Here is a 23,917-nt window from a genome sequence, read left to right as displayed (position 1 = left end):
AGGGAAAGGCTGGCTTATTTGATTATTTTTATTGCTGTTCAGCAAATACAGGTTGCAGAAAGGCACAAAAGCAGAAAAATCCAGTAAAGTGATTTAAGATATGCTGTATTACTTTGTGTTTGCCGTGGGCTAAGACATACACAACAGCAGTTATCACAGATCCTCAGGCACGTGGTGACTTGTGAGGCTGTGGTAGCTGGAGCTGGTGTCTGAGACCCTTTGAATCCAAAACTTGGTCTGCATCTTTTTTGGGTAAATGTATAACACCTTGCAGTTTGCAACCCCAGAAAGTACTGCAGCAAATACATTTCAAAGTGGAGTACAGATATTTGTTTCTCATACTTACTTGCATTTTCAAATGTTCTGTTTCCTGTGCAATTTGGACACGTTTCTAACTGGATACATTTTTTTTTCTCTCTTTTTTTTTGTAATTCTATCTGATGCCAATAGTTTATTAGAGAATTAAATTCTTCCTCTTTTTTTTCCTTTTTTTTTCCCCTCTTCCTATCTCTCTCCCTGTGTTTGCCTGACAGCGTTTTCCAACAGAGGATCATCTGATGATTCACAGGCACAAACATGAAATGACTTTGAAGTTTCCTTCAATAAAAACAGATAATATGTTATCAGGTAAGAAGACACAAATTCAAGAGTCAAGATAACTATTCAGATGATGTTGAAAGCATGACTCCTACTGGAAAGCTACTGGCAAAATACCTCCAAGATTGGTTTTAAAAACACCAGCTCCAATTAAATAGCAAGTAGAGATGGAATTAACTAGAATGCATATCTTTGGACAAAAAGGCAGCTGCCATTCTTATGCCTTCCCACAGCTTTGGCATGAGGGGGAGAGAAATTGTTGAACCTCAGCCATGCTGGCAGCTCTGTTGCCGATTCCCGTGTCAACATGCCAGTGAAATATAGGCACTTAAGAGTATGTCACCTGGGAGCCCAGCAGTGAGCGTGTTAATGAAGTGCATTTGTACCATTGCTATAAGACTCACTATTTTAAGTTTGACAGGCTCACTTTGGCAACTGTAACAGACCACACTGTATAAGCCACCTATACAGTGGCTCAAGACCTGCCCACTGTGAATAGCTGTAACCAGAAAGGTGAAACCCAGTATTCTTTCCCTCAAAAGGTAACCATTTCTCTGCACTTAGCCCATCATAAACCGAGGGTATTGGGTATTATGTGCAATCGCATCCTTTTGTTTCTTATTATGTAGCTGTTTCTCATGTAGTTGTTTGGTGCTCTTGTCTGAGTGACCACCCGTCACTGGCTTGCTGGCATTCAGCAAGTGCTGAGTAAGGTCTTACCTTAACCTTACTGTTTCTCTTGTCTTCTGTTCCCCTTCCTATCGTTTATTCCTTGAGCTATAGTAAGAGATTATTAAAAATAATATCACTAGGATTTTTTCAGGTTTCAAAGTAATCGTAGAAAAAAACCCTATGATGCAAACGTGTGTATTTTAACTAGTGTTTGATATTTATCTTCTGAAATGGGCTTTTTCAAGGTAAATCTTGCTATTTTAGGTGCACATATATCAGGATTAAAGGGTCTCCAGCAGAGTAACTCTTTTATGGGTAAAGCATTTCCATTTTTATGCAAATCATAATGGGGTAGCAAATGCCTGCAAATTTAGGCAGTTTTTTTAAGTATTTTTTTTTTACTGTAGACACCAGTGAGAAATTAGATAGACTGGCAGACCTCGTCCCAAATAGAATTTATTTTCCTCTTGAAAATGCGATAGTGGACTAAGTTTAGAAAGGAACAGTATTCAGTACATTGAAGACTAGGGCTCATAAAGTGCTTGTATGCCAGTTATGCCCGTAGAATCCTGTATTTGCAAGCACGAGTGAGAAAATGCTGCTTTTGCACTTGGCCATGTCCTCTGGCAGCGAAACTGTTTGAAGACATCTGTGCTGTGGGCATATTCACTCTGTGAAAGTGCTGGCTTTTGTTATAACTTTCTCTTTGGTCAGACTTTTACCTGAGGGCAGTTTTTAAGGAGTATTTTCTGTCATCAGGAGTCCCCTGAGCAGCGTAGCTCCATTTATGTTTTGTAACTTTTATGATTAAGCTGTCCTGCTCCTTCCATTGGGTTGCTTTCCCAGGCAAAAAACTTTGACTGACTTCCACCACTACCACTAGTACTGGGATCTCTAGACCTGCAGTTAACCAACTCAGTATGCAGAAGTGCAGAATTTAGTGGCCATAAAGGCTCTAAGATTGCTTCTGAGGGATGTATTCTTTGTGTATAATGATGTAGTAATGAAGGAGTAAAAAGCTGCACGCGATCTTAAAGACTGTGGTAAATGTGTCTGCCATAATAGCCTGGCAACCTCGTGCTGCTGTGTATTGATTTTTCTTTTTGTGTTCGTTTGGTGGATTTGTTTGGCATTTTGCAGTCCTTAGCTGGGAAGCGTCATAGATCATCTACTTTCTACAGGGAGACATTGAAAAATAGTTGTTTCATTACCCACCGAAACCCTTGGGGAAATCTAAATACCTTAAAGTTTAAGGTGTTTTATTCTTGGATTTCATAATGAAAAATTAATGATATATGGGAAAAAGAGACAGGCTTTTCTCTTAGACATTTTTCTTCATGTCGTCCGTCTTGGTTTTTTTGCATTTTTGCTTATTGGACTTTTCTTTTTAGATTGTTTCTGTCATCAGTAGGTTCAAAGAGTTGCACTAGCAATTGCCCTGTAATAAGCCAGGTGCAGTGTTAGTGTGTGGTGGGGGGTTTTTCCTCTTTTTATTAGGCTGCCTAGAAGTCAGACATTCTCCTTTTTTTCCAGTATGTTGCATGCTGTATATCTTTTAATGTGTTGTATCTGATCCATTCATTTTTAGTAATTAGTTGTGCAAAATAATGAACTGTATGCTTTCAGGCAGCCATTAGAATTACCTACTCTGTTTCCAGAGAGAAACAGTCCCCAGTCTGCGGTCATTATAATATCAGTAAAGTCTAACACTCACTAAGTATGTCTTCTAAAAAACTACTATTGGAGGTAGGCACTAAAACTGAAGGGCTGTTGGTCTTAGAAACTAAGGAAAATACGACTTGGGAAGTAGGGTCTTGTTTCTTGTCCAAAATCTGCACTGAGGTCTGAAACATCGATTTGTAAGTGAGAGATAGTTATGCTACACGTAAAGTTATGTGCTGTTATGTAGGCAGGGGCAGTGTTTAATAAGCAAGGTTCAATGACCTGATTGAAACCACGGGTGCTCTGCTGGTTTATCAGGTATATCTAGCCAAGAGCTTCCTTGTTATCAACTAGCTCCACTCTATTTTCTTCTGGTTTTTTCATGCTGGCTGAAGAAGATCATTTTATTAAATCTGGTGATTCTTGAGCTAATTCAGAAACTCCGGGTACAAACATATGCTAAATAGCTTTCTATTCTTTGACTGTGTAAATGGAAGGGAAGTCCACTAGATGTATTTTATTAAAATGCAAATAATTGGATAAGTCAGATAATTTGACATTACAATATATTTTCTGGCTTTTAAAATTAATTTGTTCCTTTCTGTATATGTATTTTATTTTTGTTTGTTAGAAAGTCTTGTTATGAGTATGGATAGAGTAATTTATGGTTTCCATTCTCATCTTTCCTAGCTAAAAAAGAGCTGTTTGAGATGACACAGAATATCTTGTGTAAGTTTTGTATGCCTGGTCATTGCTGCAGGGAACTTTGTAGCTAGGCTGAGTGAAATAGATGTCATCTTTTGCTGTTGTGCTAATTGTATATTGCATTGCTCTGAAACTCTGCAGTTTGTTGTGTGTTAAAGCTTTGATTTTTTAACACTAAAATATTTATGTGAAATATGACAGATTGTTCTGTCCAGGAACTCCCAAGCACTAAAAGTGGTGTGGAACTGAACTTTGGGAGCTGGGGACACTGAGATTCTTGTGGTATCAAGTTTGGGAAGGGAAGGAGTAAAGCCTTAACATCATCATCAGAGGAGGGAAATCCTTCTGAAAGGGCTGTTAGCAGATGCAGGAGAAGCCAGGGTTATCTAGATAAAGGCCTCATTTCTTCCTGATTCTTTTACTGAAATCCAATCCTCTAGATTTTTGGTGGTAAAGCCGACTGTGGAGATAGAAACAGTCTCCTCTAGATGAAAAAGGTAGTGCAAATGTATTATTTTTCCCAGGTAATGCCTGTGTTAGTGAGGTAACTTATAGCATCCTTGGTTGGCTTAATTTTTTTCTGCTTGTGGTTTACATGGGGAGGCTTATCTAGGCAAAATGGTTGGATATAAGGAAAAATAGTTTTGTTTGATTTACTGTTTGCTTCTGTGTCCCTTATTTTAGCAAATAATGAAATGAGAAGTCTTATAAAATTCAGCTGGTCAGCTTCTGAGCGACCAGAAGAGATTATAGATGTGTTGTACCCTCACAAAAGTCCAGTCAGTGCTTTAAACAGTGAATCTTTAAGTAGCAAAGTTCTTGGGAGCCCCTGGGGTAAGGGCAGTTCTACCAGGTACGACTGGGTGCACCTCTTCCATCGCTTGCTTGAGGTAGTGTGACCTTGAGCTTCTTGGTGCAGTTGGGAATTAACCTGCCAAATCAATGAAGAAACCATCTGGAGTTTCTCAGGACGTTCCTCCTGTGGCTGCTTGGTGTGCAGCCATTCACATTCAGTGCTAGCCCTATTACTCTGACTTTGTTATGATTGTGTGAAAGTATAACATGGGTAAGTATATAACTTCAACAAAGCTCACAGCTGAACAAGCCAAGTGCCTGTTATTACTGCACATCAGACTAAACATTTTTTTTTCTTTTAAAGAAAGATGAAGAATCAAGTTACATACTTTGGAGCTGTGCTGTTAGATGGCCCTTACTGAATCTGTTTTTTTTTTTTTTTTCAAAATGAAAGCTTGTTTCATAGAACTGTCCTTTGGTTCTCCAGTTTTCTTCTTAAATGATATCATACTTGAAAATTTTCATTTGTGCTTTAAGGGATGAAACTCTAAGATCCTGGGTAATTTTACAAAATGCATTCAAATAAACTCTCCATATAGCAAGCTAATGTGTAATTTCCTGGGTTGTTGTTTTAAAAGCAATATATTGAGACTGAGTGGCCTCTCTGAGACTGTGATTTCAGTAATTACAAAAAAAACCCCAAACCCAAACCAACCATCAACATCTGCACAGACATACATAATGAATATATAATGGGATCTCTTTAATGAAAACTTCAAATTTATCATTGCTTCATAGTATATATTTTTCAATTGATCTGGAGTATCGGGCACTTTGGACACTGAGGACAGGTTTTCAAAATGGTCAGCAACAAAAATATATTCAGTGCCTCAGGGTGTGGCCAGAATCGGATTGCTGAGTGCTTCTGAAATCCCCTCCTTTAAGATACAGTAGGTATCTTAAGACCATGTGATCTTGCTCTGGGGCTTTTATGTTGTCCACTTACATTTCTGAGGTTTACTTAAACTTAATGTTTCTTGCAGTCTTTCTGGCTACAACTGTGCCACCAGAGAGGCTGACTGTTCACCTCAGTAATAGACTGAATGAAAGGTTGATCGCCTAGTTTGAGGTGTGGGAGGTCCTGTGTTCAACCTGGTAGTGAAGGCGAGAGAGAAGTAACTCCCTGGGGAGTGAAGTGGCAGTTGGCTAGAGATAGATGCCTGAAATTACAGTAAACTAGCTCTGATAGCAGCTGGGGATGGGAATATTTTACGTGGTGAATGGTGGGACTGGGTTGGGATGACTGGTTGGTGTAATAGCCAGATACCTAGGGTTAACCCAGACAGATCCACGTCCAGAGCAGCCCAGTTCAAAATGCAACTTGGGCCATTAAAGCCCTGGGCTGCGTGGCTAGCAGCATGCCTGCTGACAGCTTCCTACGGTAACGGGTGTTTGAGAGTGGTAATAGCTCTGTCTGAGTTTTGGTCCAGATGGGTCTGGCACATCCCATTGCTGAAGTACGACAAGTCAGAGTGAGCCGAACATTCTCAGTGAGCTTGCAATAGCTGTGGACGCTGGTGATAGCAACAAAAGGTTTGTTTGTACCAACAGGAAACCGTGAGGTCAGGCCCAAGCTGTTGGAACTATTAATGCATTTTTAAGTGCTGAGAATTAGGAATATTTTATTAATTCTGGGAGACCTGCATGTGTAATTTTTATGCTAGGGTCTCCTTTGCGATACTGTTCCCAATTAAAACACAAAGGCTTGCCTAATCTAGGTAAAAGAATTACTGTGATGTTGAGAGTAACATCTTCTACTAATTTGCCCACCTCCTGAGACAGAAAGGGTGTTTTGTAGAGGCAAAACAGAATCATAGAATGGCCTAAGCTGGAAGGGACCTTAGAGATCATTTTAATCCAGCCTCCCTGCTGCCAGGGACACCACCTCTCGACTAGATCAGGCAACACATGGGGACCGAACGGGAATCGAACCCTCAACCTTAGCGTTGTTAGTGCCACGCTCAACTGACTGAGCTAATAATTGATTGGCTCAGGAGCAAAGAAAGCCCACTGAACTTAGTAGCCTTAAAGTCCTGAAACCAGTGAGTACAGTGCAGTATAACTATTATACTATGTAAAATCTTAATGTTTTACAGTCTGGATCTATCAGTTCTGCTTTCATACAAACATGGAGCTTTCATGGACTTCTGGTTTCTGTGAATGTTGAAGGATGAAGTATTATAAGGCTTGTGTTAAATCTGGCTGGGCTGGCTTCCAGCAGGTCTGTGGATGGAGTTTAGGCTGGATGGTTGGTGGGACTGGGAGGAGAGGGGGCGGCCTTTTAACAAAATCTTGTTGTGAATTGCTGCCAGTTTGATTTCTGGATCACAGAAACCACAGTAACCATATGGGGAGACTGAGGCAGTAGTTTAAGATGACCACCGTGTCATTACTTGGGTGATGTAAATAGTGCCAATAATCAATCAGATTTGATGTTTTTAGATAGTAAAGTGGTTAATTGGAAAGATCAGTTGTAGGCGACACTTTTTTGATTATCTCAGAAGTTACACTTTCAGCATGTGCAGAGAAAAGCCAATGAGGCCTTTGTGCATTTGAAGTCACATTCTTGCTCTGGGTTGCTTGTTTTTGGTGTTAAAATGCTTCACTGAGAGAACAATTTTTTTGTGTGTATCTATCTGACATCCATGGAATAGATGCTGAGCACATCAGGAACTTCAGTTGCCTGATCACCACCTTGGTACCTCTTCAACCTCTTCAGCCTCTTCAGTTGCCTCTGACCCAATGTAGCCTGCTATAGTAATGCTTGATTTCTGGATCATCTGTGTACCTTGATGGAAAATAATAAGACCATATCTATGTTATTATATTCTCTTCTGCCCTGCCCCACAAATTCTGAGCTCAAGCAACTCTGGAAAAAAAAGTGGGATTTTTGATTTTAGTGAAAGTGATGTTGTCTTATTCTGGTCAGGAAACTGGTTCCTTGCTTATCTGATATGGATATACCACTTCTGAAAATAAAACATCTCTTGTATTTGCCTCACATTCAAATACTAACATGCCCTTTATGTCCTGACAATGATTATCTTTGGCCTTTTATAGAGCAACCATGTTGTTCACTAAAGTAATATTTAGTTCTTTTGGAAATAAAATCTATTTCTTCTACTTTATAGTGTACTTCATTTCCAGTACAAACTCCAGTCCAAGGGCCAAAGACAACCCTGGTGTAAATCTACTGAGTTCAGTGACGTTACGCTAGAGATTAGTTTGGCATGACTTATTTAGGATGTGGACCTGCAAAGTGCTGAGTGTCCTCAGTTCCCATCAATGTCAGCACCTCATTGACTCAGCTCCTTGTGCTGAGTTCTTGCGAGATTCTTGGAAGATCTTAAGTTTCTGACTGGTAATACAGTAGTTAGCTGTGAAAACCAATAGATAAATATGTGTGCATTCCCAAACACTTGAGTTTTGTTTCCTTTCGGCTCATGAGTAGGATGCTCAAGCCAAAAGAAATAAAGCAGAATTTTAACATTAAGAACTTTCTTTTTATGTTACATCAATATGTTCTATCAGAAATATAAATGGAAATGAATGTTTGCCCTTGGGTTACTTGAGAAGGTCAAACCTGTGGGACCACACCCAATACAGGTGAAAATTGGCTTCAGCTGGCTTTATAATGGAGGAGGCTGATCCTCCCACTTAATTTCCAAGTGAAAACTGGATTTCCTTTTGTATGCATGACTTTTGTGCTGCCTTTTGTTTAGGGGTTGCTGATCATGTAAAGCTCATTGTGTCTGGTAACTGTTCTCTGTAAGGGGGAAAAATATTAGGATTTTACCCAACTTAGCTAGGTGCAAGAAATCAAATTTTTCTTTCAGAACTCACTGGAGTGGGAAGCTTTTTTTCTGAGGTCAGAATTGGCAAAATACAGGCAACTGGGATTAGTATGACAGAGTTTTCATTCTTTAAAGAATAAATTTCAAACAATAAGGTAGTTGTCAATAACTATGTGGAAGATTATTTTTGAAGAGTATGAGTCCAATCTTTCAATAAAATCAGTTACAAAGCAGCTTGAGCTGGAATGGCAGCTTGGGAAGAAGAAATTAATGTGCAAGAGAGGACTAATTTATTTTTTTTCTATTTCAAAAAGTGTGTAGAGCTGATGGGACCATACGGACTCTCCCCTGCTTTTCCTAATCCTGTTCTGTATTGTAAATTTGAGGGGGAGATGGGGAAGCTGAGGTGGAGTAGTTAAGAATTTGCCTCAGAATGAATGGAGATGTCTCAGAAATGATCTTTGGAAGAGTACTTCATTACCAAGTTTGGGCTTGATTTTTCACTTCTGAAAGAAAGACTAGCCAAAGTTGTCACTGAAACAGTCCATAGGGCAATTTAGCTCGTCTGTCTTGCAGGTTTTTGCAAAGGCAGCTGAAAACCTTGTACCTTGTTGAATCCCTCCTGCCTGTGGCATTAAAGCAAATTTTGCCCTTCACCAAATGATTTCTGAGAGTACAAAAAATTCCTAGAGATGAAGGCGTGCATTAAAAATCTTTCGACTCCAAGCGTTACGGTTTATATGTATTACAACTCTTTCAGGTACAGAACACATAAGGATGTTTCTTTATGAAATGTTAAACTTTGACCACAGCTTTTCTAAATGTCACTTCACTCCAAAAATCATGTTAGAAGCAGAACAGCTGACTTCATGTGTTTTGCAAAGTATGTGCATGTCTGAGGTGATTTTCAAGCTCTTAAAGGCATTAACTAGTGCATATGTGCAGCAGTTACCCATGTGCTGTGGTGTGAATATGCATTATGGCAGGCATTGCGAGTTGTTTTGCTTGCACCTATTGTTGAACTGAACTATTGTTATAGGCAGTTATAATGAACGTTTGCACACATTAAGGATATGTACTTGTGTTATGTGCCCTGTGAAAGTCTGGCCTGTTGTCTTTCTGGCTGAATGACGACTGCTGCCTGTTTTCAGATGCTGTTGGCAAGCACTGCCTGCCTGCAGTTGCGCAATGTCAAAATTCAGTGCTGTGTGGTTTGCTTTTAATAATGGTGTGGTAGGGGTGGGAAGGTATAGAGGGGTTAGTTAGAACCTCTTTTCCTGGAGGTTGATTTACCTGTCTTCCCCCTCCTTTTAACATTAAATATCAATGATAATTTCTTGTCACGTTCTCAGATCAGACTCCTACACCAACACGCTTTCTGAAGAACTGTGAGGAGGTGGGCCTCTTCAACGACATTGATTGCTCCCTAGAGCACGAGTTTAGGAAGGCACAAGAAGAAGAGAACAACAAAAGGGTGAGTGTGAGCACCCTGAACCCTTCCCCCGCCTTTAGTTTCATGAAATGTTAAAGGACACTGTGTTAAAGCAGCTAGTACCTGGTAGTAACCTTTTGGTCAGAAACTAGGTGGCACTGTAAGTTGCGACAAGCATTTCAAAGTATTGACACAATTGACAAAAAGAAAAAGCGCACCCGAACTAACAAACCCCAGCATTAATTTTCCAAAAGTGTGTAACTGTGTTTGCCAGGGTTTGATTCCAAGTCTCTGCTTTTAAGTAAACTATAATGCAAACCACACACCTCTTGAGGGAGAGGCTTGGGAAAAGTGTATCATCTTTGAAGTAAGGATTGCAAACTTGCTCAAATACATTAGAGGGAAATGCAGATTAGAAGGATACATATACTTTACACACCAAAAAACCATTTTGCTCTTTTCTCCACTACGTGATGGGCCTCTGGATTTATTTGTCATTGTTGTCAGCTTTATTGTGTTTCTATGTTTCTCATAAAAGCATTCATGTTGAAGGAGGAAACTTTAACTTGTAATACCTAGTAGGTAACATATCCCATTTCCAATCAGTATTCTTTTAGTCTCAGTAGTTTTAAGCTTAGGTTGAATTATATAGGCCACTTTGCATGGAGTTAAGTGTACTCCTGTGCCCAAAGATTGCTGAAGTGTTTTGAGGGATCCTAAAGAGCTGTTAATATTTTCAAGGAATTATAAAAGAGCTTAATGCACTATAGAGGCCAGCAAGAGGTAATGTGTGAAATTTTAACTTTTCAAATAAGCATCCAAAGGTCTGGTAGTGCTTGAGAACTAAAACATATGAGTAATGGGGGCGCTTCCTACAGGAGCATATTGCTCCCTGCAGCCCTCCAGCAAGTTGCCCAGTGCCTCCCCTTCTCAATGTTTTTCCGTCTCTCATTTCTGCAGCTCTTGGGAATTCTTAGGTAATGTATCCTCTTCTATAGGAGTTCCCCAGTTGTTGAACACTCCGTTATCTGACTTAGTTCTCATGGTAATTTTTAGTTGTCTAATTTGAACATTAACTTGCACTGTAGAATAAAAGTAGGAAAAGGCAGCCATGAAGCAGCTATGGTGCTAAAGCCAGAAGGCACTTCTCCTTAGCTTGCCTCAGTATTATTTTGCCTTTCTGAGTGTCTGTGCCTCCAATTGCAAGGACTTCCTCTGTAGATACTGTTTCTTATAGCCTCTGTGTTGTGTCATTTGCTTTGCCTGTTGGTGATTGCTGTCCAAATCAACATGCGAGGCTTATGTGTGCTGCTGGGAGTCATGAAATCTGGATGTATTAGGGTTCCAAAGTTGCAAAACTTTGAGGTTTGCAAAGTAAAGGCCCAGGAGGGCAAAAAAGAGGTGAAGCTGATTGCTGAGGTGTAGAGCCAGGGATGAAGCTCATAGAAAGAATGTGGGAAAGGAGTCTAGGAGTGGTTTGGGTTTGGCTTGTAGGGAAGGGAGCCTAGGGATGGTTTATTTGAGGCTTATAAGGAAAGAGTCTGGGATAGATAGAGAAGGGCTGCAGCATGGTATGCTGAGTATGGAAAAAGTGTCCAAATGTGAGAAAGTCCAAATTTTGGTAAAGGATTGGGAAAATATCCCAGACTGACCTTCATGGCTTTCTATGCAGGACGGTCGAATGCTAGGAAACAGCCATGTAATGAGATAAATGTGTCTAATTTTAGATTCGACTTGTTAATACTTTGTTTCTTATGTGCTGCAGAGGGGAGACTTGGCCAAAACCAAGGATAACATTTCTGTGCATTCCTACTTCTTAATGAATTAGAGGATTCCTAAGCAGTTCTTCCTGTGAGATGTTTGTTTGGCAGGAGTAGGAGATGAGGAGAAATGTAATGCTATGGACTTCTGTGCAGTTGGCCACAGATTGCGTTGGTTGTTGGTGTGGCAGAGTCTATTTCAGCTCACAATGGGTAGTTGCACAATCTGATTAAAACCTAGAGGAGGGCATCAGGTTACCTGACAGTTCCAGTTGTTTAACAGACCTCTGGATGTCTTATCCTGCCCCACTCCTACCAACCCTGCAGCCTCCGCTGGTGATCTCCAGGGAGCAGTGATGATGGGGAGAGGAAATAATTTAAAAAGAAAGAAAGAGAAAAAAAAAAGGCAAGCAAAAGTCTCACTAGCTAGCTAACCTGTAACATTTGCTCTGTGTTTCCAATTAGTCTGCTGTATGTTCATTCTTACATTACCAACTGACTGTCAGATAGGAATCTGAAACGGGCCTCAGCAGGGCTTTACACAAATGCAAGAGACAAAGGCCGTGACAGAAAGGGACTCTCTGGCTGCAGCGATCGCTAACAAAGTGCTTCTAACTGCCCGTCCATGGAATATGAGTACAATGCAGTGTTGTCCTAATGGACCCACCAACACTTGGAAACTAATACTAGCTGCATGGAAATCTTACAGCTAAGAAAAGTCTTCCAAAAATATTCTGGGTCTTCTTAATTTCTCTGTACTCTGTAAGGAAATAGTTTTGTTTATTTTGGTATATCACTGTGGCTTAGCCCGCAGCTTGACACTGAAATCTTGCAAGATAAAAACACTGTGGGTTTTCTGTTGTTTTTTTTTTTTTTTCAGTTTGCTCCTTGATAGTCATCATCTGAAAAAGTCCGATTAGCTGCATTCTTTCTTTTTTTTTTCTTTTTTTTTTCCTCCTCTTCTGAGTGGGAGCCCATGGATAATCCATTAGAATTTGTTATGATTACGCTTTTTATGTAGCATTCCAAATTAGCTGTGAAGTGCTGAATATACTATCTTAGTAACACTGTGTGTACCCCTTTTTAGAAAGGTAGCATTGAAAGCACTTACATTAATATCCCAGCTGCTTGTCCAGGAACAAATCTCTTACTATCTTTCAGCAATAATTGCTTATGTGTAAAGTGGGAGTACTGTGTCTTTCTGCTTCTGAAGCTTGACAGGGCTTAATGGTTGTAAGCTCATCTGTTGAGGACTGTCTCTTAAATATACTTGGGCTAGCCTTTGCTTGGGGACTAAGTGGACTCAGGTAACAATGGTGATGACCTCTAGGACCTGAACTGAAATAAGAAAAATTAAGTTATAAATGGAAGTGAGACTGTGAGTTTGATTTGGCTCCTCTGTTGCTTATGCCAACTATTAGCTGGAAGTCTCTTGCTGAGGAAGGCCTACTCTGTAAATGCAAAGGATGCTCTAGATCAGCAATAAGCATGTTGTCAAACATATGAGAAAGAAGCTCCTTTCCATCCTCCTGATGGCATTCTTCCTGACAGAAGACCTGTCATATTAACCAACAAAACTTGCCCAGGTAACAGCATATCTATACTGTATATCCACTTGCAAAGTGTGAACACTAAAGCTTTTAGGAGCTTGAGGCAGGCAGCAATTGACAGCTCTGCCGCAGACAAAAATTGCAACCCAAATCAACAGGGCACGTAGTGCTGGTGGATCAGATGACCATCTTAGCCTACTAACTGCAGGTTTGAGGTTTACGCTGCTCGGAGCATTAAGCACCCAAAACATTTGCAATGGGTTATAGTTGCACACATGTGACCTTTGTTGCTACTGGATAAACTCTGCTGTCCCATCATGTTCTGAGCATTAAGGTTGGGTCTGAGGAAATAACATCAAAGATGGGAAAAGTCATGATCTGTTTTTGAACAACAAATTGGACCTGCCTCAGTAAAATGCAGTGGAAATATGCTCAGTGTAGCATATAGAGTACCTCATCAAGTACTACTTAGAAATAGTGAGTTGAATGTTTTCAGCACGAGGGCACTTTTAAAATCACATTCTGCTTAAGCAAGAATTTGGATGCCTCACTTCCTAAGGCTTGTCCTTCAAATTCTAACCAGTGCTCAATGCTGCAAGGTAACGTGTAAACTACACACATGAGGTGGGGAATCAGCTATTCTCAGCTACACCTTAGTTTGAATATGGGTTGTTCAGTGTCGGTTCAGGAAGCTCATAGACAGCAAGTTCTCTATATGGCTTAATATTCCTGTTCTGAGTATACTATCCCACTTCAGGCACCTCACTGCTAAAAAAATTTCAGCAAATTGATGTAGTTCAGTGAAGGAAAGTAAACAAACCAAAACAAACAAAAACCAAATACTGAGCATCTAGTGGTTGAATAGGCTCAGTCTACAGAATGATTAAGAAATCTGAATATTCAGTTTAGTTGTGTTATGCAAACAATGATGCTACAGTCTCATGCATATTTGAAAGTCATAAATCTATTTTGTACCTTCTGTCTTCTCCTTCTACCTTGTGTACACCAGGACAGGCTTCTTTCTATCAGCCTAAGATAGCAGATAAAATGCACTTGTCTAGTTTATACTAACTTGCCATTTTCTGCTGAACTCAGCAGCTCTCTGCCATCTAGAAGAGAATTCTTGCAAAGATTTTCTGAATGCCATGGCTCTATTCTGTAGCCTAGGAGTATGGGGAGGATGATCTAATTCAAAGCAAACTGGAAACGATAGGAAGTGTCTTTTGAGCAGGTGTAATTTGGTGGAAAATGTCACTTAATTTTCACACCTTGTTTAAAGTTGATGCAATGTCTACCTGGCCCACAGTAGCCCTAAATTTGAAAAAATAAGAATTTCTAATAAGCATTTCTTGTGTTGCATGAACTTGGTGGGGTTTGCTGCTGGTTTTCTCTTTTTGAAGGCTTAAGTTAAGGACCAAATGAACCAACCTATGAACTAAAAAAGAGCCTGATCCCGTTCGCTCATGTCAGTGTCAGGAGAAACAGGCCTTGGAAAACATGCTAATCATCTGTAGCAGATGCCATTTTGAAATCTTCTGACACTTTCCCAGTAGGAGAAGCTGCAAGAACTGGGTTGGTTGGATATCAGGAAACACTTCATATCTTGTTTTAACCTGATTTGTCATTCCATCTGCTGCCAGGCGGAGAGGAACCTGGTGATGTTGATGGACAGCTGGCTGAACAGTGAACCAGCAGTGTGCCCAGTTGGCCAAGAAGGCCAACGGCATCCTGGCCTGGATCAGGAATGGTGTTGTCAGCAGGAGCAGGGAGGTGATCATGCCCCTGTACTTGGCCTTGGTGAGGCCACACCTCGAGTAATGCATCCAGTTTTGGGCCCCTCACTACAAGAGGGATGTTTCTTTACTGGAGAAGATTGTCAGGCATTGGAACAGGCTGCCCAGGGAGGTGGTTGAGTCACTGTCCCTGGAGGCGTTTAAGAGAAGGGTAGATGCTGCCTTGAAGGACATGGTTTAGTGGTGTTGATAGGGCTAGCAAAAGGTTGGACTCGATCTTGAAGGTCTCTTCCAGCCAAAACTATTCTATGATTCTATGCTTAAAGCAGAAAGTTCACTCCTGTATTTAATCACTGAGAGTAGAGTTCACTATCAGTGCAGTAAATGTGACCCTTAGACAGGAAAGGGTGATGTGGTACCCATATATGAAAAGAAAAATTATCTGCATGTTGATAAAGCATGTTATATAAGGGTTTGGGTTTTAGAGGCCTATATTGTAACAGTAATAGGCTAAATAATAATGTTGACAATGCACTCTGGTGAGCAAGAAGAACGGGGATGCAGCATTCATTATGGTGGTTGGCTTGTCTGACAGACAACAATTCAATGCTGGTCTTTTGTGAAAAACAGCTGCCCTCCCAACGAGTGCACTCAACTGAGTCTCTTCCCCATCACATGGTTGATGTGCAGCACAGAGCCTTATTTCAAGAATATACCTTTTTTGATCAGTTTTCTAGTAATGCAGGATGAGAGACCTGCAGATTCGTTTCCTTGTAAGCATGTGGGAGGTGGTGTCAATACCGCAGTGTGCTGTTGTAGGACAGAATGACTTCCGAGTGGGTACCCTGCCTCTATAGCAGTTGTATTTATTAGCTCTGGATTTTGCTTGTGAACACTCTGAAATCCCAGTGGGGTTGTGGAGGAGAATAGTGTGCTGGTAGACATTTCAAAGGCAAGCGCTATGAAAGAGCTAAAGTTCACTTGTGAAGTAGTACAAACCAAAAAAATTCATAACCCTGATCCTAGAGCACTTTTGACTCATTGCCTCACAGTCTGTACAGCAGAAGAAAGTGATGACCTATATTTAAATGCTTGCTATTTTTATTTTTATTTTTTTTAATTATGCAATCACAAATACACATATATACATTCTCCTTGCATTTGTCTAAACATGATGTAAGGATGTCCATATTGTTTTCAAGTCAAAGGTCCCTCTGACTTATTCTCTCACCAAGATTATCTTATATAGTGAGTATGTTATAGCAGATGCAAAACAAACTAGGAGGTATTGTAATAACTTCAAGCTGTTACTTTATCAATCAGGTAAGCTGTTTTCAGAGTGATAGGCCAAAACTCTCAAGTTCAAAGTCCAAAGTCCAAAACATCACCTTGCTTTCAAAGATTTCACTGTAATAGTTGTTATACTCTAAATAATATCTGTGTGTGTGAAGATTTGAGCATCTTCACAACATAGCATTTCTTCTGGGTGACACGTTGAAGTACCATAAAGGCACATTATGATTCTGTATCAGAGTTTTCCCAATGAGTTATTCCGAGTTTTCACAGAATCATATAATGCTTTAGGTTGGAAGGCACCCTCAGAGGTCATCTAGTCCACCCCTGCTGCAGTGAGCAGGGACATCTTCAACAAGATCAGGTTGTTCAGAGCTCCACCAAGCCTGACGTTGAATGTCTCCAGGGATGGGGCCTCCACCAGCTCTCTGGGCAACCTGTGCCAGTGTTTCACCACCCTCACAGTAAAGAACTTCTTCCTAATGTCTAATCTAAATGTACTCTGTTCTAGTTTAAAACCATTGCCCCTGTCCTATTGTTACTTGCCCTTGTAAGCAGTCCCTCCCCAGCTTTCTTGTAGGTTCCCTTTAAGTAATGAAGGGCTGCAAAAAGGTCTCCCCAGAACCTTCTCTTCTCCAGCTTAAACAACCCCAACTCTCTCAGCCTGTTTTTGTAGGAGAGGTGCTCCAGCCCTCTGATAATTTTGGGGCCCTCCTGGACCTGCTTCAACAGGTCTGTGTCCTTCTTGTGTTGAGGGCTCCAGAGCTGGATGCAGTACTCCAGGTGAGGTCTCACCAGAGCAGAGCAGAGGGACCTCTCTTCATGTGCTGGCCACGCTTCTTCTGATGCAGCCTAGGATGCGATTGGCCTTCTGGGCTGCGAGTGCATGTTGTTGGCTCGTGTCCAGCTTTTTGTCCACCAGTATCCCCAAGTCCTTTTCCAAAGGGCTGCTCTAAATCTCTTCATCCCCCAGCCTGTATTGATAATGTGGATTGCCCCAGCCTAGGTGCATAGCCTTGCATTTGGCCTTGTTGAACCTCATTAAGTTTCCCCTGGGCCCACTTCTCCAGTTTGTCCAGGTCCCTCTGGCATGTTGACCACAGCAGTCAGCTTGGTGTCATCTGCAAACTTGGTGAGGGGGCCCTTGGTCCCACTGTCTGTCATTGATGAAAATATTAAACAGCACAGACCCCTGAGGGATACCACTTGTCACCTATGTCCGTCTGAACGTTGAGCCATTGACTACTACCCTTTGGATGTGACCATCCAGCCAATTCCTTATCCATCAAACAGTCCACCCGTCAAATCCTTATCTCTCTGACTTAGAGAAAAGGATATCGGGGAGGACTGTGTCAGTGACCTTGCAGAAGTCTAGATAGATGGCATCCATTGCTCTTCCCTTGTCTACTGATGTAGTCACTCCATTGCAGAAAGTTACTAAGTTGGTTGCTGTTGGTGAAGCCAAGCTGGCTGTCTCAAATCACCTCTGTCCTCTACATGCCTTAGCAGAGCTTTCAAGGAGGATCTGTTCCATGGTCTTCCCAGGCACAGAGATGAGGCTGACAGGTCAGTAGTTCCAGGGGTCTTCCTGTCTACCCTTTTTAAAAATGGGTGTAATGTTTCCCTTTTTGCAGTTATCAGGGTCTTCATCTGACTGGCATGACTTTTCAGGTATGGAGAGTAGCTTGGCAATTACATCAGCCAGTTCCCTCTGGACTCTGCAATGCATCTCATCAGGTCCCATAGACTTGCGTATGTTCGGATTCCTCAGGTGGTCATATGCATTAATTGCATCAGGTTACTGATCTGCTTTATAGGCTCACTGTTGGTTTATAAAAGGGAAGGGAAATGCCTTGTCTTTTATTTTCTAAGGAAAAACAGATTTCAGAGGATGTTGTTTTCCAAAGCTCCTTTGTAGTGAGACACCAAGCTCTTGAAGGAATCACAGATGTGAAGTGAGAATTACTGAGGAGCTGGGTGCTCTTCACCATTCTTTGAAGCAAGTTTCTCCCTTGGTTCCTATATATCTTTAGCAGTGTGGCCCCAAAAGATTGATAGACACCTTCAAAGGCATTTTGGTGCCTCCCTCTCACTAAAATAAAGCAGGAGCGAATCATTGAGCTACCATAAAAGATCTGGGCTCAAGTGATGTGCTGAAAATTGCACAGGAAGTCTGTGGCGGAGCCTTGGATTGATTCCATATCTCCTTGGTCTCAGCACAGGGCATCCCACAAACCATGTGTGTTAAAGATTTATCAGCTGTTGTTCAGTGTTGCTAAAGATAGGAATAATGCTGCTCTTCTCTCTCCAGATGGATAGGCTTGCTGGATTTTAACTGCTTTGCTTAACTTATGGAGCTTTCATGGTAGACATGTGGTGGTACGTTACATTTCATATGGTGATTCTGCAGTTGGCACTTTAATCCAGAGGACTTTGTGACTCCTGTTTTGATCATGTATCTACATCCAGGTACTTCTTCCAGGTGCTTAGTTATTACACTGAGCTGTGTTGGAAAAGGGACACTTTCTGCGTAATGGTGCATAAAAGCTGTCAAGACAACAGAGTTCATAATGTGACCTTGCAGAAATATTTGGAGGAATACGCTTTAACCTAGGCTCATTGCTGCTGGTACAGCATCTTCTGCTGGAAGGCAGGTTTATCTTATCTTCTTCTGTAGCAATGGACTGTGTTCGAATGAGCTTAGATTCACATACTTTCAGAGAAGACTTGAATGTTTTTCCAGCAGTAAGTGCCTGTATCATGCAGAAAGGCAATTCTTGAGGGCATACGTTTTTGATTGAGCTAACCCTCCCTAACCACAGTCCTTCCATGTTCTTCTGAGTTCTGGCTGATGAATCATCTTGCAGAGCTCAGTCAGGACAGTCCAGTTTCCTTCTGCTTCTTGTTGTCTCTGTCCCAAAGAAGCTGAGTCACCCCCTTGTAATGCTTGGGGTTTTGTTATGTTTTGATATTTTGGCTACCCTTAGTAAAGGAGGCCTGCCTGATTTCATTCTTACTTTTTTTTTTTTTCACAACATGGCATAGTTGTGCATTTTGCCTTGGTCTTCCTATGTATGTTTTTGATGGCCCAGCTTTCTTGTTACCAGTTCAGATTTCAGCAGCATGGGCCCGATGGCACATGGTGAAGGGATAAACCTTCCCTGTAGTGGCATTTTTATAAGTCTATCTCTTAGGTAAAGCCCCTAAATCTTGGCAATCTCTTTAGAGTGTACACTCTGCTATTAAACATGAGCTCTTTGCTCCCCAGAGTGGACTGCAGCCTATATGGTTGGGTATGTAATCAGATACTGCTGATATATTTTAGAGCAAGGTGCACTTTTACTTTATTTATGAAGATAGACGTGCTGGTCAAGGGCTTAATCACAGCTGATAAATCACTTGAAGAAAGCCTATTAGAACCATATGCTGATTCTTTGTATTAATATGGTGTGTCTGTTTCTAGTCCAATAAGGCAGGATCTCTTCCCCCTCTCCCTTCCCCCTGCCTGTGAACTATTTATCCAAGTGATACTGCTTGCTTTAGGGCATTTTCCTCTTTAAGAGGTATGGTTAATAAAGCAAGGTGAGCAGAGGAGAGAGGGATTCTCGGTCTCCTGAGTGAATGAAGCTGTGTATTTTTGGTCGCCTTTGAGATGGAATTGCAGAGCAAAGGTCCAAAAGCTGAGGTAAGGCAACCTATTGGTTAAGGACTGGAGAACCAGAGCATGGCCTTCACAGCAGCATAAGGTTGTCATTTTGGCCCAGGTGGTTACAATCCTGGAGCTTGAGAGCTGCGAGGGGGTGGGTGCGCTGACATTTTGGTTACCTCACCTTTCCCTCACTCAGAGAGGGCTGCTGCGGGAACAGGTTCCGTGGCCACCTAATGAGATCCACATTGGTGAAGTTATTCTGTGCCAAGTCCTATTTATCATTAATTGGTGGGGTCGCTTGCAAATCTTTCCTATTATTTGCTGATTATACCCCTACACGTTTTAGTATCTTGCCAAAATTCAAATGCTAATAATGTCTTGATTTATTGTTTGTTTATAACTCTGTCTACTGCCTAAATGGCCGTAGTTAGAAGATTTCAAAACAGCAACAGCTCTAATGCTGACTGGGTTTCTTTCACATTTTGCACATGGCAGTCGTCTATTTATAAACCTCCGTAGGGACTCCTAAACCTTTACAGTTGGGTTCCTCCCACCACTTCACCCCCTTCTCTCCTTTGCTCCCCACAAGGCAAGTCTTGTTTTTTTGGCATAAACACAATGATGGTGATTGTTATGTGGAGAAAGTGTCCACAAGCTATGAACTGTGGGTAAGGATTTTTAATTTGTACCTCAAGCAAAATAAATTGGAAATTAGAGACATCCAGGAGAGTAAGGGTATTTTCACCATAAGGTAGGAGATCCTGATCTGAGTTGCTGGTATTCTTTAGTCTTAAAATGTGAAACCGAAAAACTGACAACTAACTTTACACCAGTTGTGTGCACTTGTTAGCATGACCCGTTTCCAGTACTGTATAGAATGACTGTACTTCTAAAAGGCCCCAAACTTGACTGTTAAATCTGAAGTACTCGAGAGTAACAAAAGGAATAGTGGAGAACAAGAAAGAAACCAGAACAACTGAACACATGGCATGGCAGTTAATGAATGCTACAGTTGGATGTATAGCCTTATACGTCTCTGAGGCAATTCTATTGATTTTAATGGAATTTAAATTTTTAGCCTATTACAACTAGGCAAAGATCTGAAGGGAGAAAAGCCTTTGCTCAGAGACTAGAGAAAAAAAAGTGTGGTCATGAAGTGATGCAAAGTATCTGTGTACTTGCTGATGTCCTGATAATATGTAAAACAGGGTCCTTTTAAAAACCACACTAGGGAGCAAAAAAATGTTCATTTTAGTGATTTCCATGTTCTAGTTTCTCTCACACATGCTTCTCTACAGAAGTTGTCATGTCCACTCTTATCAAAGCTCACTTACTTCCCTGAAATGTGTAAACCATGGGTGGCTCAGTCTGGTCCCTGGGAAGGGAACAGACATTGCTTCGCCACGTGAATGTACATGTTAAAGTGCAGCTCTGCCAGCCAGCCTGGGGCTCGGTGGGGAGAGACACAGGGAGAATGAACTCAGTGTTACAAACCATCTCTTTTGAATTTCTACAACCTATTAGTCACAGCAAGCTGCCCTTATTGATTTTGGTAAGAGAGGTCACTTTTAATCCTCTAAAGTGGAGAGAGCTACATGCACTCTCCACAGCATGACATTAAAATTGACACAGCTCTGCGTCAGTTCCGTGAAAATGCCCTAAACCTAGATGGATTATTGCCTTGCCTTTCAGTAGATACAAGCTGCTAACCAGAGTACGCTACCCTAGATTAAGTATAAAAGGTTTAAAATACTTGTTAAGGAAAACACAGCCAAAAGAAGCTAGAAAATATGTGAGCACACTAAAAAAGATGCCCCTGTGGAAACTGGCCTTTAGTTTTAGCAAAAAAACTTGTTTTCTTCTTTTTTAAAAATTAAAAGGTCAACACAGAGGAGTTGAGATTATCATATAAAAGAACAAAAGGAAGCTGACCTTACTCTATGATTATAAGGAAAGCTTTATTCTGGCTGATGGCCCTTGCTAGTTTTGTTTATATTCTTTAGAGAACTAAATCTTTGAATACAATTAGAATAGTTCGACTCAAATCTTAGATGTGCCTCAAAATAAACAGCAGAGGTGAACTCTCAGCAGTTTTCTTTTCATCTTTGTTATCCTTACCCTGGCCCGTTTTTCCCGCCTTATGATCATTTGTGGCATACTATTATAAAGAGAAATCTTCTTGATGGAAAAATGTGCTTAATGTGGATAGGAAAATTGTTGTGAGCCTGGAGAAGTATTTTTTTTCTTTTGTTGGAATTCCAGAAAATGACTACTGCCTTTTTGATTTTATGTTAGTTTTTATTTGGAAATTTGTGTTTCTGAAAGTTTTGCTGATTTTTCCGTGAGTCTCAGTAGAAACGTCCCGTTTTGGGAAATTTGTTGGCTTGTCGTGTAAGCCTTGTGTTGTCCCTTCTCATTAGTTGTAGTTAGCTCCAGTATTTCTTACTAAAGGTTAGAAATTCCCTCTCTAAAGAAAAGACATCTGCAAAAGGCAGTGCAGTAAAAAAACATTAAGGCACAATGTTAAACTCTAAGCCTGTAAGTGTAATGCGTATGATGATGGATTTCCTTGGTTTCCATGCCACGGCCTCTTTCAATAAGGTGAAAGTACTCTAGGGTTGGTAGTTGAGTAGGTCTCTGATCTCTTCCTCAACAGAGATTAGAGCATGTGTGTGTCTGTGTGCACAGTGTGGCTTCCCCGCCTACATTAAGAGGTATTTGCTCTTCCTCACCTGAGGTGGGGGGTGAAATTTTCTCACTGCTTCTGGAGTTATCAAGGCACGGGGAAATTCAAAGTAGGCACAGAAAGGGAGCTGGCATTTGGCTTCATCAGTGTCACTGAGAAACAGCACCTGGAAGAAAAGGTAAAAGCTACTCCTTTTGCACATTGTTGGGACTTCTGTTTGGCAGCTTATATTTGCCCTGGTTGTAGCTTTTCTTTTCGTATCAAAGTGAAAAAGAAAAATAAGGTGCGTTGCCAGTCCCTCCTCCTTTTTGTTGGAAGAGTCCTTCCTGAGGTCCTATATGGGATAGAGGGGAGAGAAAGGAGGAAGATGGGAAAGTATGGGTTGAAGAAGGGGAGAAAGGAATGAAAGGAAGATTGTTGCCTCTATAAAAGACTTATTCCTATCTCATGTCAGATTTGGTAGGGAAAACAGAAAACAAAATCCACACCAAAAAGGCAGTAATATACTCAGATATGAAGAAAGCTGAGGGGGGTTGCCATGAGGCTGTGCAAGTGAGAGAGAAAGATTAATGTATGAAAGGACAGCACTGACACGAGGTGGCCATTAAAAATGCAGTTCTTTGTTTTTTGAGAAGTGAGTTATTAAAATATTCCTGTGATGTACTTAGTAGCAGAACTGGGTGTGAAAAGTGTAATTTTCTTTTGCACCCACCTCCCAACCCAAGGAAATTGAGTTAGTTTCTCCACTTAATGTTGACTTGAGATGTTAAGGGATGTGGCTGTGCAGGAGGAGACATGAAGATGCTCAGTTGATGTTGGATTTTGGAATAGTTTCTCCCTGAAAGAAAGAAAGGAAGGGAGCCTGGACACTGGTGTTTCTGCTTTCAGGCTCGGTTTTTTTCATCACACTTACGTCTTATCTTTGAGATCTACATGTATATCCCTTGGGATGTATACGTCTATGTAAGGCCTATTTCTCTAACAATGAAGTTACCATAGTTCTCTCCCACTTATGCTTTTTTTTTTAATTCCAATACAGTAAATTCATGCAAGTGTAAATGCCAACATATATGTTTCAGGAAAACCAGGAAAGCTATTAAGTGTGTTACACCTCTGCACATAAGTTCTTATTTTGTGGATTATTGTTCTTCTGGAATCTTTTTCAGGTATAGTTCTCTTACCCCAATTTCTTTTCTTTGCTTCATCCATCTCAGCCAGTTAAATGTGTATATAACTGATTTTCTGAAATGGGGCCAAAGTCCATGTACTTCAATAGCTCTTGAACATGTGGTTAACTTCAAGCATGTGTGTAAGAGTTTGCTGAGTACAGATAGTTTGCTGAATCAGGACTTCCCAACACTAAGATTTTAAATTGCAAATAATCCTTTATTTTAATATATTTTAACTGCTACCTTTCATGGACTATAAATAACTATTGTTACTTGAGTTCTTCAGGCGAATAAAGTTGTAATTGGTTGAACAATAATTTAATGGTAAAAACAATCTTTCTAGTACTCTGCTGTGACAAC

General features: G+C 40.8%; 1 protein-coding gene across 1 annotated transcript in view; it reads left to right on the top strand.

Moving 5' to 3' along the window:
• Positions 1 to 23,917, top strand: part of LOC104273394 (cyclic AMP-responsive element-binding protein 5-like) — a 44,342-nt gene that overhangs the window by 2,707 nt on the left and 17,718 nt on the right. Inside the window, exons 2-3 of the mRNA XM_009868725.1 lie at positions 534 to 627; positions 9,638 to 9,759. Coding sequence (XP_009867027.1) covers positions 534 to 627; positions 9,638 to 9,759 — 216 coding nt within the window. The remainder of the gene's footprint in view (positions 1 to 533; positions 628 to 9,637; positions 9,760 to 23,917) is intronic.

Source organism: Apaloderma vittatum, unplaced genomic scaffold (assembly GCF_000703405.1).
Source record: "Apaloderma vittatum isolate BGI_N311 unplaced genomic scaffold, ASM70340v1 scaffold9404, whole genome shotgun sequence".
In the NCBI taxonomy this organism is placed as follows: domain Eukaryota; kingdom Metazoa; phylum Chordata; class Aves; order Trogoniformes; family Trogonidae; genus Apaloderma; species Apaloderma vittatum.
Note: the sequence above shows the minus strand (reverse complement) of the source record. Positions and strands in the feature narration are given on the sequence as shown.